General features: G+C 38.7%; 1 protein-coding gene across 5 annotated transcripts in view; it reads left to right on the forward strand.

Annotated features, from left to right (window-relative positions):
* Nucleotides 1-18,797, forward strand: part of Stard13 (StAR related lipid transfer domain containing 13) — a 384,230-nt gene that overhangs the window by 191,628 nt on the left and 173,805 nt on the right. The window contains exon 1 of one of the 5 annotated variants that reach the window (XM_029559657.1): nt 9,159-9,454. The exons of 2 other annotated variants lie outside the window; for them this stretch is intronic. In XM_029559657.1, coding sequence (XP_029415517.1) covers nt 9,286-9,454 — 169 coding nt within the window. In that variant the 5' untranslated portion in view covers nt 9,159-9,285. Of the gene's footprint in view, nt 1-9,158; nt 9,455-18,797 lie in introns of those variants that run through there. 2 more of the 5 variants (XM_029559656.1, XM_008825013.3) reach the window with 2 other exon arrangements.

Raw genomic sequence — 18,797 nt, forward strand, 5'->3', positions numbered from 1 at the left:
TGACTTTTTTTTTCCATCTATGGCAAGCAAAATATCAACAAAATTCCTATTTTCAGCAGATCAGAATAACATATTCTTCCCATGCCCAAAGGGAAATTCCTACATTGTTTCTCAGCCCCAAACCCTAAAACTTGTCTTTCTAATCATTTTAGGCTTCTGTGGAGACTCCGAAGTTCTCTCAGAACTATTTGCTTCACTCTCAAATCCATTGATTTCGAGTGCTAGCTGCTCAAAAAAGTCTACAAAGAACAAACCCTTCTTTGTGGGTTGTTCTTGTTCTTTGTGCCATATTCCATCATTTTAACTATATATTGATGGTCTTACTTTAGAAATAAAGTATAAAAATATTCTGTCATGTTCTTCAGTATACTGATTTGGATTTGTTTAAGAAGGCATTTGTGGCTGACATATAAAGCACACAATTACATTAATCCTAGAGTGTCGTTCCTCCATGTAGACTACAGAGATCTCCAGACTTTATTCAGTGCCCAACTTCTGCACAATTTCAGATGGGAAGGAGCTATATGTAAAAATGGAGCCAGAATCAAAGGAAAGCACTGCATACCATCTTAAAGATGTGTGCCCTTCACTGAGTAACCACAAACATCTGCAAGATGAACTACGTAGAGAATTGATAATGTATTTCAAAAGTTAATCATAGGATTTCTTTAAGGAGAAAACTTCCATTTTAAATTTAAATTACAATTCCTCAGTAAGAAAATATATTCATTTTTGTTCAGGATAGGAAAGGGAGTTGCAAGTTCTACTGAAGTGAAGGAATATCTCTAAAGTAAAGAAAAATCCCCTCTAAGAAACTAAAGCATCCTTTCTCGTCCTCTAAGCAACCCTATATAAACTGAGCATTTCCTTTTGTTTTTAGTTAGGACAAAAATATGTAGGTTCTAGAAAATGCCAGCTAACTAAAACTTCCAGCAAATTGAAAGATCTATAAAGGTAATTCCTTTATATATAATTTCATGAAGACAGAAGTGATTTATTAATAACCAAGAACATATGAATTATTAATAATCCATAAAGAACAAATTAAGCTGAATTAATGGAGTTTCCCATTTGAATAATGTAGCAAGACTAGTTAGTCCAGAAAACCTATAGAACTCAGCCTCTCACTTGTGGAGATTCTGAAACCTGCATGGAAACAAACAGGCTAGAAAACAAGCTAGCTTGGAGAACTGTATCTGTCTTCATAGTTTTTCCACAGAGCTCAGATATATGCAATGAAGTCATCTGTAATGTCATTTGAAGGACAGTTAGCCCAGTGCTTTTCAGCTTTTTAATTAAAGGCACAGTGAGCATGATTATAAAATTTGAATTGGTTTCACAATAAAGAAATAAGCAACTCCTCCCCCCCCCAAAAAAATTTTGAATTGGATACAGAGCTAAGGAAAATAATGAACGTTTCCTGACATTTTTCAGTCTTTGTGGAACAAGAAGTTGCTCATCCATCCAGCCTCCAGATTATATCCATTTCTTTATAGATTCTAACTTTTACTTTTAGAAAAATTCAGATAATCCTCTAGACAATTTTTGATTTAATAGTTTATTCAGACAATCACTCTCAATTCTCTACTAATATGGCAGACTTTGCAGTAGACAATAAATGCAGAATGAGAGTGAACTAGACCAAATCAGTCCACAGGGGTCTACTGGAGAAAAGTAAGCAACGCACAGGTAAGTGACCAGAGACACGCATTACAAATCAGGAGAGGGGCTAAACTGCAGCAAATGGGATGCTGTTTCCTCTTAGATGAAGAGAACAGGGATAGCCCATCTGGGGATGTGTCACGGAAGCTCTTATGGAGAGCTGAGGAAGGAACCAGTGGTAGAAAGAGCTCCAGGATGGGCAGTCCAGGATAAGAAGCCGGATGTTCAGGAAGAAGATTGGAATTAGAGGAGACTGGAGAGTCAGCTGGTGCTGAGTGGAAAAGGCTAAGCAAGGACCAGATTGTTCAGGACCCAGAGGCCAAGTACGGAGTGTGGATTTTGATCTAGGTAAAACAGAAAATACTCAAAAATATTTGAAACAGGCAAGTAATGATAATGTCCAGATATGGTTTGAAAGATAACAATGATTATTATTTTACTTAAGCTACATTTTTGGAAGCCCCCATAGAAATCACTTTGCCTAAACAATGGTTTATTATATACACTATTATTGACATTAGAGAATATTAAGAGACCACAAACTGCATTTTGTTAACCATGTCAAATATCACTGAAGACTGATTCTTTAGAAAGACCCAAGAAAAATAATCCCTTGAGTTGTAGTAACTGAGATCTGTGTTTATATGGAATTACTAGGCTTTTTTCATTTTTTGGATGTGTTAAATTTTTTTAAGACATTTTCTTCCTTTTTGCTTTTTCCTCTGAGGAATCTAAATCACTCTTTCACCCATCTCTTGAACACACACAGGGCTGTATGGCCATTTCTGTAAAGTGCCTCCCCTCTGGCTTTGCTTCTTTTTCCTCATCTTACTTTCCCCCCAATCAAACAGATGCTTATTTTTTTGTATCACAGATATTTTGTGTTTATTGCCAGAACAAATTAAATAGAAATAAATCATTAGAGACAAGAATCATGAATTGAAAATATCTCAACAATTCCAGTGAATTTAAAGACTTACTCTTGAGTTCAAAGACGATTAGGTACAGATAATACTCATTTAACATCAGATATTAGGAAAACACAAAAATACTATGCAGCTTTACATCAACCATAAAACAGTTTGGGGCAACAAACATAGCTTCCCACACAGCACTTAAAACATAATGTAGTGGTAAGCTTCTTATCTATCTCCTCTGATACTCACCTAAGGGCTGTATCACCTTTACACCTTCTCTACCTGTGCAGTGCTGCTCAGACAGTCACTCAATGCTGAATTCAGGAATAAATAGAAGTCAAAACCAATTAAATCTCCCAGAATGTCAAACTGGATTGCAAAAGAACAAAACTAATGTTGTTAAGCATGCACACTATACTACATGCTGCAATGCTTGGCCATGTCTGGCCCTCTAAGCTTGGGGTAAATCTTCAAAAGGTTGGTGGCAGACTGAAGTAAATATGAAAGGAAACAATCATCTTGAGGAATAGTTATGTCATGGAGTTTGATGAAAAGGAATGTCTAACCTACAAAAGATTCTTATAAGGGACATCAAAACCTTCTACCAGCCTCCGAAGATTAGTCCTACAGAAGAAGGCATATATTTGTCCTGTTTCAGAGTTGCTGGAAGAATTTGAACACCAAGATAGAAAGTATACAGAAAAAAGTTTTTTAAATAGCTTGAGGTTCTCTGTGAGAAATTGCATTCGATATACAAACATAAAGAACACATTAATCTCATAGGAAAACTACAGTAGCTTAATTACCTGAATTAGAAGATGTTTAATATCCCATCTATATCCAAGATATAAAAGCATGATACTCATAATAGACACAGTGAACAAATGCATTCAATATGAACATGTAAGAGCCTAATATAGTTAATGTGCCATATAACTATTTACATATATTAACCTGACTGGCGATGAATACCAAAGTTTTGTGGTAATCCATGCCCATGTTTCTGAAGGTAGTAAGTTTTAACTGAGCCTTGTGGATGGAAAGGAATCTCAGATTTGTGAAAGAACTGAGAAAAATGAGAGTTTTGGTTTGGTTGGTTATGGGCCATACATGGAACCAGGACAGGTCAGACCAGACCACTGGCCATTTGAAATGGAACTAGTGGTTCCCAAGAGCTGGCATGAGGGCAGAATACATGTTCCAGAAGGTCCATCCAGGATTAATTAACCCGTGGCTATGTACATAGATAGCTAAGACTGTAGCAACACCTGATCTCCAAATGGGAACCATGGTCAGGGGCTGAGGCGCTGATCAAAAGAGGATGCAGTAGAAGAAGCCTGTTACGAAGGGCTGTGCTCATAGCTGTAAGTGTTGGTATCACTGGCTTGTCTACACTTCACATCAGGCCTCTGGTGCTGGAAGACTGGGAAGGCCATTGGCACAGAGGTAGGCACACACATCATAATTGCTATCAAACCCACAGGGAGGCTTTGACATCGGCCCATAATCTTTAGGGTCACGTAATTGCAAAAGCAGCTTTCCAAATCAGTTCTGCATTTTTCTGCCTGCCACTTGTATCTCAAACATTTCCCTGCTTGGCAGCACTACCTTGGCTTCCTCCACACAGAAGGCCTGTTGAGAAGGCTGGAATGTGTGTGAAGGAGTACACGGAGCAATGGACAGATGGAAGCACCGCAAACCATTTCGGGCTTCTGTAAAAGCACTCCTAGCTTTCTGCTGTGTGTGTGCAGGATTACACCGAGTGCTAATCTGGGATCATCTATCAAAAGATTTGAACATTTTAAATATCCCAATTTTTGTTTGGAGATCAGATTTCAGAGTCATAACTGTATGTGGAGTGTTTACATCGGGAATGAATGCCACAGAAAGGACAAAACAATTGTCACTAGCCTTGAAATAAGCAGAAAATAGATGACAAAGAAGCTTATCGCACAAGAAGAGTTGTTGGAAGACTTTTGGAGTACCATGAACAAACATCTGTTTATCCCAGATAAGGCAGGGATGACAGGACCAAAAATAAATTATTCTACCCAAGTCTAGTTTGGTGAACCATGAGTGCACTGAGGTTGCTTACAGAGCATGGATGACTCACAGACGGCTGCATCACAGAGAAGCCCGCCCCAGCATGGGTGAGGATTCACGAGAACTGCACTCCTGTAGCTCCCTGCACAGCTAGGAGGCAGCTCTGCCCACCCCAAGGGAAGACTTGCCTTTCCCTAGCAGTTTACATAACTTTATTATTATTGCTGCTTACAGAACTTTGACCAGGGCCATTGTGACTCATGTCACGTTCTGAGTTTCCTGAGTCTTATGAATTTGGTTTTCTTCCTAAGTCTTCTGAGCATCCCTAAATCCCTCCCTGAAGGAGCTTTAATTCAGGGGAAATAGCTATGTAACAGAGTTGTCAAAAAGGGACCAGGCTGTGTGGGCTCAGCTGCTCTTTCCCTTTGAATCGAGTCTCTAGTTCTCAGCTATGGGTTACTCCTAAGAGGCCCGTGTGTTCTGGATTCTGACCTCTTATCCTAGGACACTTAGATCTCAGTTTCAATAGGATTTGAACCATCACATGCTTGTATTTTCATTTAGACATTATGTGATCACATACAAATATAGATTTTGGGGATGATTTTTAATTTCTTCTTCCAAAATTCTGTCTCTAAGTGATTTCTCCAACACTTTTGCAGTGCCATAATTTTGCCTTCCATGTTCCTCATGTGTGATAGTAGAAAGGGTCAGAATGTCATTAGCTTGGAGACACACAATGGTACACAATATGGTACCTCAAGAGTTGATGTGGAGATTAATTAAAAACATGAACAGAAAATGGCATAGGCCTGGCACATACTAGGTACTCAACATTGTTACTTAGCTCTGTTGTCTTTTCTTCCCCTTTGCCTCTTTTCTTCTTTCTTGGTCTTAATGGTAATCTGTTTATTTCATCCCTGAAACAGTAAGTAAAGATTGCTCTTAATTAGCAGAAAGGAAAATGAAGTGAAAATTAGAAACTAACACCATCAATTTTCCTCATTTTAAAAGGAATTAGAATGGAAGAAAGGCTCAGTCTTGGAAAATGCTCTCATGTTTTCCTCTCTCTCTCTCTCTCTCTCCTCTCTCCTTCCTCTCTCTCTCCTGTCTCTCTCTCCTGTCTCTCTCCTCTCTCTCATTCTCTCTCTCCTCTCTCTCATTCTCTCTCCTCTCTCCTCTCTCCTCTCTCCTTCCTCTGTTGCTCTTCTCTCTCATTCTCTCTCTCCTCTCTCTCTCCTCCCTCTCTCTCTCCTGTCTCTCTCCTCTCTCTCCTGTCTCTCTCCTCTCTCTCCTGTCTCTCTCCTCTCTCTCCTGTCTCTCTCCTCTCTCTCCTGTCTCTCTCCTCTCTCTCCTGTCTCTCTCCTCTCTCTCCTGTCTCTCTCCTCTCTCTCCTGTCTCTCTCCTCTCTCTCCTGTCTCTCTCCTCTCTCTCCTGTCTCTCTCCTCTCTCTCCTGTCTCTCTCCTCTCTCTCCTGTCTCTCTCCTCTCTCTCCTGTCTCTCTCCTCTCTCTCCTGTCTCTCTCCTCTCTCTCCTGTCTCTCTCCTGTCTCTCCTCTCTCTCCCCTCTCTCTCCCCCCTCTCTCTCTCCTCTCTCTCTCTCTCTCTCTCTCTCTCTCTCTCTCTCTCTCTCTCTCTTCAGGACTTCACTCACTTGCTCACCAGAGAAAAGTAACAGTTCTCTCAGTGATGCACAGAGTGAACAAACCCAGGAAGGCCATCAGCAGCGTCTTGCTTCTACTATGGTAGACTGTCCACCTTTTGGAGCTTTTATTCCACTGGAACCGCATGATAAGAATAATTCATTTAAGGAGTCCAGATGTCAGAGTAATAGCAATGCATTCCCACAAAACAAGATGCCGAATATCACCTGCCTGCTTTAAATAAGCTGTAAAAAGATAAAGGGGCAAAATCATGTGACTTTATAGATACCACTTGGCAGAGGGGAGATCCAGTTTTTATCCTTCTTAGGCATGCTTGTTAAAACACTCACTGGATTTTTGAAACATTAGGCTTTATTCGAAGTTGCCTTCCATTCAATCAAGGATCAAAAATTCCTTTTTTTCCCTTCGGTTTTTGTTCTCTATTACCTATCAAATATTGTTTTCATCTGCTTACATGTCAAATAACATATATTAATTATCTTGATGTTTTCAAAGTTAGATACTCTAGGCCTTTTGAAACACACTCACCAGGAGGCAAACAAGGGGACAGGACAATAGGTTTTTTGTTTGTTTGTTTGTTGTTTGTTTGTTTGTTTACATTAGTAACTATAGTACTTCTGTGGAAGAATTATTCCATTTATTTTTAAAATGCACCCAAGGAAGCCATGAACTACAAGCTTGGCACTGGAAATGTTCATTCTTAAAGTGTTGCTCATGGCTATAAAATGACTGCAGATTATTTCCTGCCTTTTACTAGCCTTTACTTGGCTTCTTGGAGCATGCACAATATACCTCAATGCCATGCCCTTCTCTTTTTCTCCGTCTTCTTCCATTCTCTTTCAGCGATGAGTGGTGACTGCTGAGGTCTGGCTTAAACTAAAAGTTTATGACAAAGATGCCCCCAGTGTTGGACTCTAGAGCCAGGTGCATGTACACACGGTAGCATCTCATTTGGATAGTACCCAGTGCTGACCCTGTGAGCTTGGCTAATGATATTTCCAGGCATCTGATAGTGTGTTACAGAGCTGAATCCCCCTACTATTCATGTGCAGCCTTCTGACATATCAGTCACTAGATCTTAAATCCCTTTCACCTTCTATGAAGGATGCCAGAGAACAAGACGCTTCAAACCCTAATAAGAACACAAAGTTTACAGTGTGATCCAGTCAGATCTCTCCGTCCTTTTCCAGCTGAAAACTATGCAGTCTCTTTTTTGAAGAGTCATCAGAAGAGGGTCATTCACTATTGCCATGAGAGTATGTGTTCTAGAATCAGGCCCACAAAAAATCCCAGAGGGAAAGGTTTTAAACTTCTGAGACTCTCCAGTTAGTAGCTATGTTTTACTTTGAGTCAGCCAAAGGTAAGAACAACCTGTTCATGTGCTGCTTCATCCAAAGAAATATTCAACCTGGGTTTAGAATTTGATAACAGGTTTTCTGCGGACTTTTTTTTTTTTTTTTTTTTTGACATCATTAAAGAGGAAAACAATGGGGTCTAGAGAGATGGCTCAGCAGCTGAGAACACTGGTTGTTCTTGCAGAAGACCTGGGTTTGAATCCCAGCACCCACATGGCAGCTAACAACTGTCTGTAACTCCAGTCCCAGGGGATCCGACAGCCTCTTCTGACCTCCGTGGGCATTGCACAACATGGGTGCACACTTACCTACACACAGGCAATACATGAATACACATAAAATAAAAATAATAAATAAAAAATTTTATAAAAAAGGAAAAAATGGGGAGGAGGGATTCTAACTACTCCCACATGGATATTCAAATATGGCCAAATTGACTACATAGCAGTTTCCTGGCAAATGCACTCTTGTTCCCAGTCTGCATACGTGTGTGGGCATAGACTCTACTGCAGGACACTCCCCAGCCTCTGCCTGTCAGAACCCCTCTACTCAGGTTTTTGTTGGATTTCTTAAGTTGTTGGTTTTTAAAGGCTATTCAGATATCTCCCTCTGAGTGTAGCTCACCACCAGTGCTCCACTCAGAAATAATATTGTTCAACCAGCATTATGTTTGTGTCTCTTTTTTTGAGACCATTTCATATGTGGTTACGAACTATGAGCTTTTACATACATTCTCTGTGGCTCTGTAGGTTTTCTGCAGTCTGCCAGTATCTGCATCTCGTACAAGGATTCTTGGCATCTTCTTGTATGTGGCAGGTACACTGTATTTGCTTCTTGGTGGTTAAAAAACCAGGGAAGTGGGAAAATTAAAGGAGAGTGGATGGTTTCTTGGTAAATAACCCTGTGCACTTTATCTGTCGATGTCTCAACTGGAAGAGCCCTCTGCTTCCATTCTATGATGGACAAGAATCTGTTATATTTACCTCTGGTTTTAAAACGGGAGTGAAAAGTTTTTTTACTTGCTTTCCTTTGGAAAAGCTTTATTTGATTAATTTCTTTGTAATGAAGGCTGGCAGTTTATACTTAGCTGTTCATGCTCATTGAAGTAGTTTATTTACGACAAATAAATATAGTATTTATTTAGCACATCTACCTTTTTTACATGGTTGCAGTTGTATTATAAAAGCCAAGAAGCTCTCCCTTTCTCTAACTTTAATAGCCTGAAAGGATTTCTACACCAGGCCGTCCTTGGCTGTTTCTGTCTTTTCTTTTTCCTCCCTTATTTTTCGCTCTTTAACTCTTGGTGAGTGCTGGGTTTGGGGGGCTTGTCAGCCCTCAGCTTGGCAAACAGTAGTATTTGCTTTAAGAACTGTGCATGGATCTAAGATGCATGGAGCAGCCTCTCTGCGGGGCTTGGGGGCTGACGGAACGCGCCCAGTCTTCTCTCATGCTTTGATTGGTTCCTTCACGTCACATGAGGGCCCAGAGGGTTGGAATTCTGACTTGTGGCTTTTGGCATTCCTTTTTCTTTTTAAAAATCGCTGGGTCTGTTGAGCTCTCCTGGGGCTTGGTGCCTTTGACTGAGACTGGAGACAGTTGTAAACAGCCACAGGCAGCCCGAGGTGGCAATAGGAACTCTACCGAGATGTTCAGTCAGGTGCCCAGGACCCCAGCTTCAGGCTGCTACTATCTAAATTCCATGACACCTGAGGGCCAGGAGATGTACTTGCGATTTGATCAGACTACAAGACGCTCTCCTTACAGGATGAGCCGGATTCTAGCACGCCATCAGCTAGTGACTAAAATTCAACAAGGTGAGTTGCCGGCAGTGCAACGGTGTTGCTAATTTCTGTTGCCTCTATTTTGTTACATTTTTAAAGTTATTCTTGGTTTACAGTATGTGGATTTCTATGCCACTCTGCTTGTAACTTTTTAAAAATAACTTTAAGCTGCAGTTTTAAGCAGTCTGTGACAGCACTGAGCCGCCACATAACTGAGAGTGCACAAAATACTTCCCAGTAGCATGGTGAATCATGAATTCTAAATCTTAGGTGCAAGTTTACAGAACAAATGAGAAAGGTTTCCTCTGTTCGTGTGTTTGGAGTCTTTACAGTTAAACTCATACTCTGGGTACGTTTAAAAAGAAGTCACTTGTTTGATTAGGGAGAGAGCAAAGAGCAGGGAACAAATGTCCACCCTGTCTGGAGTTTTTAGAACATCCTCAGGAGAAGAGGCGAAGTAAGAGTCTGCTCAAGGCCACTGGGCTAATAACCTCTATTACACTCTCTTCCTGTTTGTGTGTTTATGTCAGTAGTCATCACTGATTTCTGTTGATACTGCTATTCTTGGTAAAGGATAGATGTGTCAGTTCACCTAAAAAAATATTCTGTGACCTTTACACTGTACAGAGCATTGGCTTCCTAAGGGAAAAGGGAGAGAGTATTGATTACACACTGCTGATTCCTTTTTTATTATCAAAAAAACTTTTAAAGCCTTGCAGCCTGGACATTATTAAAACTTCTTATTTTTAAGACTTAAATTTTAATACATGCTCTTTAACAGATAGGTCCAAAGAATGTTAAAGAGAAACAAACATTTCAGGAAGCCCAACTGGTGGCCATTTAAAAGACAGACACATCCAGAGACAGTTAATAATCACCTCCCTCCTGACAAAAAAAAGTATAACTGAATTATTGTATTGGCTCCACCAAGAGCTATTATAAAAATACAGTCTCCATTTAGATAAATGAATTTGAGATGATATAAAGCTCAGGTTTGTAATCTTAAACATCTTATTGTAATGTTTCCAAAAGGAACAATATGTATTCTAGTGAGCCACATTTGATGAGATTGTTTCCTTGGAAATTGGGGTTTGTTTGTAAAAGTTCAGGAACTGGTTATGTGTGAAGGATATTGGTTCTACATACCAGTCTGATTTCAGGAAGGATATTATGTCATTCCATAAACTCTGTGTGCAAGCCTTAATTGAATAGAAACAAAAGTATTTCCCTGTGGCTTGATTTAAAAATACATTAGGCTTAGAATAAGAACTAACTCCATTTTGGTTTAGAAATTCCTTACTATGATGCTTTATCAGGTGTCATCATCTTTATGGACACAGAGGCTTACTAAGTGATGGATCCGTCATCTACAATCTGCAGATATTCTGCCGTGTGCATGTAAAAAGCTTAGCATATTAGAATGTCATGGAGAACTAGCTGAGATTTCTTTAGAATAGTGCTTATATGTATTAATAATAATTGATTTCATGAAACATAATTTATGTTCTCTTTTGATGATAGTAGTTTTTCATGAATTACCATTTAAAGTGCACTCCCACATAGAAATATGGACACTATATCTATGTTTTATTTGCTTGAGGAGCCATTTTTCTATAATAGATAATGAAATGTTTGAAGCCGATGAATGCCTAAAAATTAAAAGTGACAGTTAAGGTTTTAAGGAAACATGAAGTAATCCAACCATCTAGTGATTCAGAACTCATTACTAGTTAACATTGTTTAGTAAGACAGTGAGAAAGCAGATGCAAAGTGATTTTTATCAGTTTTACTCTACGAATAAATTGGCTTGTTCTTACAATAAAGTGCACTATTCAAGGATTTACAATATGTCAGACTGTGAGAGCTATGAATACTAATTTATTTTCCCCTCAAAAAGTCCTTATAGTTAAGTGCTATTATTACATCCATTGTAGAGATGAGAAAACAGAGGCACATGAAATATAAGGTCACATGATAGGAGCATTTGAACACAAGTCTGATGAGACTTGTAGTCTATAATTTGCTATGCAGTATTTTGGCTTTTTGTAAAGAATGCTGGCTGAACTACTGAACTTACGGTTGAGTTTGTGATTATATAATATACCGAAGACCTTTCAGCCTTTTCTACTCAGGAGGCAAAGAGGAGTCACGTTACAGTATCCAAACTGGCCAATCATTATGTGGTTTCCAGTTCGATTTTATATCTATAGTAGAAGCAAAGTACTATGGGTTTTGATCTCTTCGAATAGCTATTACCCAGTAGTGAGGGATGTCAAATTATGCTACAGACAACCTTTAATTACTCATTGAATTAAAGTGGAGCACATATAAAATTTAAAACAATGTTACAGTTTATGTATTAGTATCTTAAAATGACAGCCACATCGATAAAATTGCCTGCATTGCTCAGCTTTAGAGCTTTAGAAGCAAATTTAGCATTGTAGTAATATAATTTAGAGCACTATTAATTATAATTTCTTGTGCCTGGTGGGAACCGTACAAACACGAGTAAGTTGCTCCTTGCTGACCTCACTCTAGTGAGATAATCATTGAATGGCATGGACATGATTCAACTGCTGATACACTCATGGGGAGGGAAAACAAGGAGGGGGAATAAAGGAATCTTTGATGATGCATAGGATCAGAATTAGTTGCCCAGACCCAGGATGGATCTAGACTTGCTTACCTTGGGGTGGGGGGACATACTCTGAAATATGCATGCATCATTTCTCTAGACTTTTAAATTCTTGCTTTGTACTTAAGTCCAATTTTTAAAAAGAGATGTTTAAAACAGAATACTGTGTTGCAGAGTGGAAGTCTATCAGAAATCACTCTGCTCTTAGTTCCTATCCTTTCTACCCCCATTCTTACTTGAGTCAATAGGGAAATTGTTGTGGGAGAAAGAAAGTGGAAATAATAATGGTCCTTATTTCCCTCACTGACAGGCACTGGGAAGAACAAGAAAAGAGGATGTGCAGGGTGAGGATATAGTTAGGCCATGGCAAGACAGAATTCAATTCTTTTTCTAATTTATATCATAAAATATGTACATTGGGGAGCTGGAGAGATGGCTCAGTGGTTAAGAGCACTGACTGCTCTTGCAGAGGACCTGGGTTCAATTCCCAGCACCAACATGGTGGCTATGAACCGTCCTTAACTCCAGTTCCAGGGGAATCCGAAGCCCTCTTCTGACCTCCGCGGCATTGCATGACACGGGTGCACTCACCTACTTGCAGGCAATACACTTGTACACATAAAAAAAAATAACAAATAAAATATTTAAAAAATATGTACATTGGACTTACCATTGTGCCATTTTAAGTCGGGTAACCAATCATCATTCATAGTGTTTTGAGCCATCACTGTCGTCTACTTCCATTACTCTTTACATCTTACAAAACTAAAACTTCGAATAAACCCAGAAAGCACTAGTTAATGTTTTCCTCCCTCTGCTGATCACCTTTGCACTTTTTGTCTCCATGCACTTCACTTCTCTAGGCACCTTGCATAAGTGGGGTCCTACAGTACTTGTCTCTTTTGTGACTGGATTATTTCATTCAACACAAGCCCTTTTTTGGTTCATCTGTGTTGGTGTATTTTGACAAGATTATTTCCTTTTGAAAGCTGGATAGTATTCCACTGTATGTCTGTACCATATTTCTTTTTAATTATTATTCTTTAGCTATTGTAATAGGTATGCGGTGGGAAAATTGGATTTCTAATGTTGTTATTTTGAAGTATCAGAACATTGAATTTTCACACACACACACACACACACACACACACACACACACACATACATACATTTGAAAAATCCAAATCAGGGGCTGGAGAGATGGCTCAGTGGATGAGAACACTGACTGTTCTTGCAGAAGACCTGGGTTTGAATCCCAGCACCCACATGGCAGCTAACAACTGTCCGTAACTCCAGTTCCAGGGGATCTGACAGCCTTTTCTGTCCTCCACAGGCATTACACGACACGGGTGCACTTACCTACATGCAGGCAATTACATGCATACACATAAAATAAAAATAATAAATAAAATATTTTTAAAAAGAGAAAAATCCAAATCAAAACAGATACGTAAATGTGATTATTTTGTTATTATTTTGAAGAAATCAATTATGCTTTTTAAGAATTTTTAAATTCTCAAAGCCAGCATGATACAGCCCGTATTTCAGTGAAGTTCACTGACATTGGAAATATGAAGCAAGGATCTAGGCTCTGGTTCAGCACTTGGTTCTTCTCTATGGTGACAGGTTCCAGAACGTGGCTGGGCCTTTGCTTCTTCATGAGTAAACACGTTGACAGACTATGGTCAGGCACACTGCTCCAGCTGTCATCTTCTGGAATTCTCTGTAGTTATGTCTGTAATTCTTTGACTAAGAATATAAAAAGCAGAGAAACTTAAATACAACCTAACAAAACCTATAAAGGAAACATAGCATCTTTGTGTGGAATTAGTCAACAGCTTCTCATTTTTCTGTGATTTATGAAGAGAACGGTAAAGTGAAGTCAGAGTTTTGCTCTGCCCCTGCTGCTGATTTCTTGTATGATGGAGGGGAAATCACAACTTCTCTGAAACCTCTTTCTTAAAATAAGTGTTTGGATCAAGCTATCGGTAAACTCCCCCTGAGGTCTGAAGTTACAGAATTCTGTGATCACGAGCACTACTTAAGAGAAAAACAGTCCTTATCTATATTTCCCTTGTTAGGTCACTTAGCACTTACCTGCTTGTGCTTGATATGTGTGCTTTTCTAATTCATGCAATAGGAATGTGAAAAGGTCCGGTCTTCTGGTCTATTTAAATGTCGTAATTACTATAATTATAAACTTTTTTCCCCCTCAAGGGCCCAGGACCTTACTGTGAAGCCGCAGCAGTGCCCAGTCCACAGTGCGGAGGGCAGAGGCTAAAGAAGTTCTGTGTGTGCCCCTGTGCTCACCACAAGACTTCTTTTCTTCATAGGAAATGTAGATAGAATTCAGAAAAATCCCACTACTAGGGAAAGTAGTAAAAGTTGGACTTTGATTTTCTTACACATTTTATCTACAACGATCCTTATATAGATCCAACAACTGAGTTGAACCTAACTAAAATGGATTATACTTTAGTCCCCAGCTGATTCAAGTGGGTGTGGATGGTATTTTCTCCTTTCGTTACTCTGTCAAATGGCATCTTGAGAATTTGCCCAACCTAAGTGGTGAGCATTGCCCATCCCTGGTGAGTGAGACCCCCACCCCCACTAACTGAGTAATGTCAGTCTAAATTAAATTACCATTTGTTCCTTTGAAATTTCCCTTTTTCTGTATTTAGTCCTTTCTTACTCAACTACTTTCCAAATAAGAGAGTGAATACAATGGCAGAACAGGCGACACACACAAAACTGCCCACAGAAAACTGCCCAGCATGGGTCCGGCATGTATTGCTCAAGTTCTTTGAAGAAAAGAGAGAGTGGAAATTGCCGTAAATTACATTTTCTGAATCAGAGAGTCTGTTTCTCTTCAGTGCTGTCGACTAAAGAGCCTGTACAGAAAGGCTCCTGTTTAGCCAGAGTTACAGGAAAATAGGTTAAGTGAATTAAGTCAACCAACTTTGGATTTAAAAAAAAATTATTACATAGTTAAAAAAAAAAAAAGTGAAGAGTCAACAAGTGTACTCCAGAAAGAAGAAAGAGGATTATAATTATTGAGACTAATAATTATAAAAAGGAATAATGGAAAAAGTGATACGCTTACGAACAGAAAAACTGTCGTTTCGGTAGATCCGTGTCACTTTGCTCTGCTCCTATAAGCACACAGCCCAGATTCAACAGTTGCCAAATTTGGATTCTTTAACATAAGTGTAAGGGAATGGGGATTCATTTTCTTATGTTCCTTGCACCCTTTAATTCTTGGTAAAGTTCTTGAGTAGTGATCAACTTTTATAATTCAAGAGCCCTCGTTTTTTTTCTGGGTAACTTAATCATTGACATGGATAGAAGCACAGATTACCATTCCAACCCCCCCACCCCCAAAATCATCATTCGTGGTCTTAGCAAATGGCAATTAATGGCTCAAAGCAATTAAATGTGCAAAGAATAAATGACACATGGGCTTCAGTAAACCTTTACTAAAAACAGGGAATAAGTGGGTGGGGATTTCATGGAGAAATGTCGTTAATGAGGATACATTCTGTCTCTGTGATTCATTAGTTATGAGATCATAACAAGAATATATAAGAAGACAGGCAAAACCAACCATGTATTTAAATAAAATAAAGATGATATAAAATTATTTGCTTTTTCCCTTTTTCAATTAGACATGAGTTGGGTTTGGGCAAAGGAATCATACATTAATTTGGCGTAGTTCATAGAAGAATATATAACTAGATAAGATCATAAAAGGAAGTTTCTGATAAAAAGAAGAAATGTTGGTCAATTTATAAGAAAATTGAGAAGCATTATTACATAGAAGTAAAAGACACAGGAGGCCCTGAATAGTTTTTAAAAGTGGGCTGCAAATTGAACTTGAGCTTAACTAAGAAGAGAACAAAGAAGGGAGCGTGACCCAGGGAAGGCTTACCAGGTCCGTAAGTCAAAAACATACCAGCTCAGCTTTTCCTGGACTTCATATTTGGGAGACTGTCCTCCAAAAACTACCTATGAGAGCAATTTTTCACATAAATCTCATGAGAAGAACATTACCAGCTTCCAGCCACTGCAACTGTAAATCCAGCAGTGTCATTTATTTCTTATAATATCTGGTGGTAGATTTGGGACCATCACAGCAAATTATAATTAGGTAAAAAAATATTTGGGAGAGGGGTGAGTGGGTAAACAAAGAGGTCAGGTACGCAGTCTTCTGTCTTAATTTAGGAACAGCGTGGAGGCCACTGACAAGCAGTGTGTCAAAGTCTGTTTCTCAGAATGTGAGTCCCAGTAGATGGATATTCCAGGGAGGAAATGTTTCTGTGATTAAGTAATTTGGGAAATGATGTATTCTTTTCCCTTTCTTAGACATTCATACTTATGAAGGCTAAGAGAAATCTTGTAGAAAGTAGTTGAAGTTTATTTAAATTGCTATATTTCATCATAAAACCACTTTCTACCAGATACCAGGAAGTGACATCTTACAAAACCAGTGTTCCCTGGGGAACCCATTTGGAAATGCTGATTGAGGAGTACATGGCCTGTGGTTTGTTCAGATAACTCTCTTTGCATTTCTGCCATGGATCAAGCAGTACATAGTTAGAAGTTATGTTTTTGGAGAATGACATTGCAAATATTTCATGTTTTAAAAATGGCTAATTCCATATACTTTAAAATTCAGTAGAATAGAGGCAGGACAGCCATTTTTTTTTTAAATCAAAAATAACAATGAAATAAAGATTCTAATTCTATTATGCAACCCCTGCACGTGTTGAATGGAAATTATGTGTTGGTGTATGGACAGAGCTACTAATTACAACAACAATACAACCAACCCCAGAGAATTCTAAAACCTGAGTACCAATGAGTTGAAATAAAAACAAAATGACTGCTTTCTAGATTTGGATTTTTCTAACCTATGATATAACTGGAGTCTTGGATAAAGGGGTCTGGCATTCTTGTAGCTAATTGAAGATATTCTAGGACTGATGGATAGGGAGACTTACACCCAGGAAAGCAGCAGGAAACCATTCCCTAATATCAAACTCCCTGGCTGTAGGTGACTATACTCACTGAAGTGCAGACATCAGTGATGACACAGAATCAGTGTCTGACTTCACAGTCCAGAAATATGATTGGCTATATAAAATTTCCTTCCATACAACAGAAAAAAGTGAACTGGCAGAATACTGGTAATTTTCATTGGCAAAAACTATTTAGTTAAATTTATATCCAAATTGTAATCCCTAGGAAACTAACAAATACATTCTTAAGATATTTCCCCCCTGCTGGCAAAGAGATAGTATATTAGCATTTGCATCTTAATAGAATTTCAAAAAATATCAAAAAGCCACAATGGAGTGAGAGAAGAATTATCCATCTACCTAGCCCCATCCCTCTTGTTATAACATCATAGAAGAAAGAACATAGCAATCACTGAAGAATTAAGTCATCTAGGACAGCACAGATTACCATGAAAATGTATTCGCTAATGTTTGAAAAGACATAAATTCTCTTTTTTGGAGAAACCTAGTATTAAAAGGAATTTAAGCCGAGTGTGGTGGCGCACACCTTTAATCCCAGCACTCAGGAGGCAGAGGCAGGCAGATCCCCTGTGAGTTCGAGGCCAGCCTGGTCTACAGAGTGAGTTCCAGGCAGCTGAAGCTACAGGGAGACCCTGTCTCAAAAAAACCGAAAACAACAACAACAACAACAAAAAAAAAACAAAAGGAATTTAAGTGAAGAACTTTAAAGTTACAGAATATGTGAATGATATTACATGAAGAAACTCGATAGAAATAAATCCAAAAATATTTGACCAGACTAGCAAATGACTCCTCATATGACATAGAGAAATCCTGACAATTTTAAAGATCCTACAGAGGCAGAGTTGACAAATACAAATGATTTGTGTTGGTTTGCCTATCTCCCAGTCTGATGAAACATTACGGTAAAATAGTGTAGAGAGAGGTTATGATTGAGCATGTGCCAAGTGCCTGACTTACATGTCACTATTTTGAGCTGAATTCCAAAATTCCCCTTCCTGGTCAATTCTGAAAAATCATACGTATGGATGACAAGAACCTTTGATTGGTATTCAATTTCTAGACATGAACAATAGCCTTTCACTTACATTTTCATTCACTAAATAACATACTGGGATAAATTTGTACAGACATAATATCATATTTTACTCTGAGAGCTTTGCTATCATGAAGTTATTTATCATATTTCAAATTCTGTGAGATTTAAGAAACATTGACAGATCAATCATTGATATTCCAAATGTACCCACCCAGATAAAGCTAGAGTTCTTAACAGAGAAATTTAAGGAACCCACCTCAGATACTTTGAAAAACACAATACATTCCTTGTTAAATGAATTTCTCATAATAAACAATTAATTCCATCCCAGAGCCCTTGTTGATTGGACTTAGGTAAAACCAACTGTTGTGAATAGTGAATATTGGAATTTTGTCATCTTGGGTCTTCTTTCTACCTTTGACCCCTTAGGTAAGCCTTCCCTGAAATCCTCTTCATTAGCGTTCTCCTCCACCTGCTGTGCTTTAGGTCTCTGACAGACAAAGCTACTTAGATATTTTTATTGCTGGCTTCCTAGAAGAAGGAGGAAAATGATCTTGGCAAGAAAGAAGGGAAATCAGTCATACAGGATGTCTTGAAGCCTGCAAAGGAACTGCACTCACTGAGTTCCTCTTCTGTCATCCCAGCACTGGGTGATATACATTT

Source organism: Nannospalax galili, unplaced genomic scaffold (genome assembly GCF_000622305.1).
Source record: "Nannospalax galili isolate Female #2095 unplaced genomic scaffold, S.galili_v1.0 scaffold768, whole genome shotgun sequence".
Lineage (NCBI taxonomy): Eukaryota > Metazoa > Chordata > Mammalia > Rodentia > Spalacidae > Nannospalax > Nannospalax galili.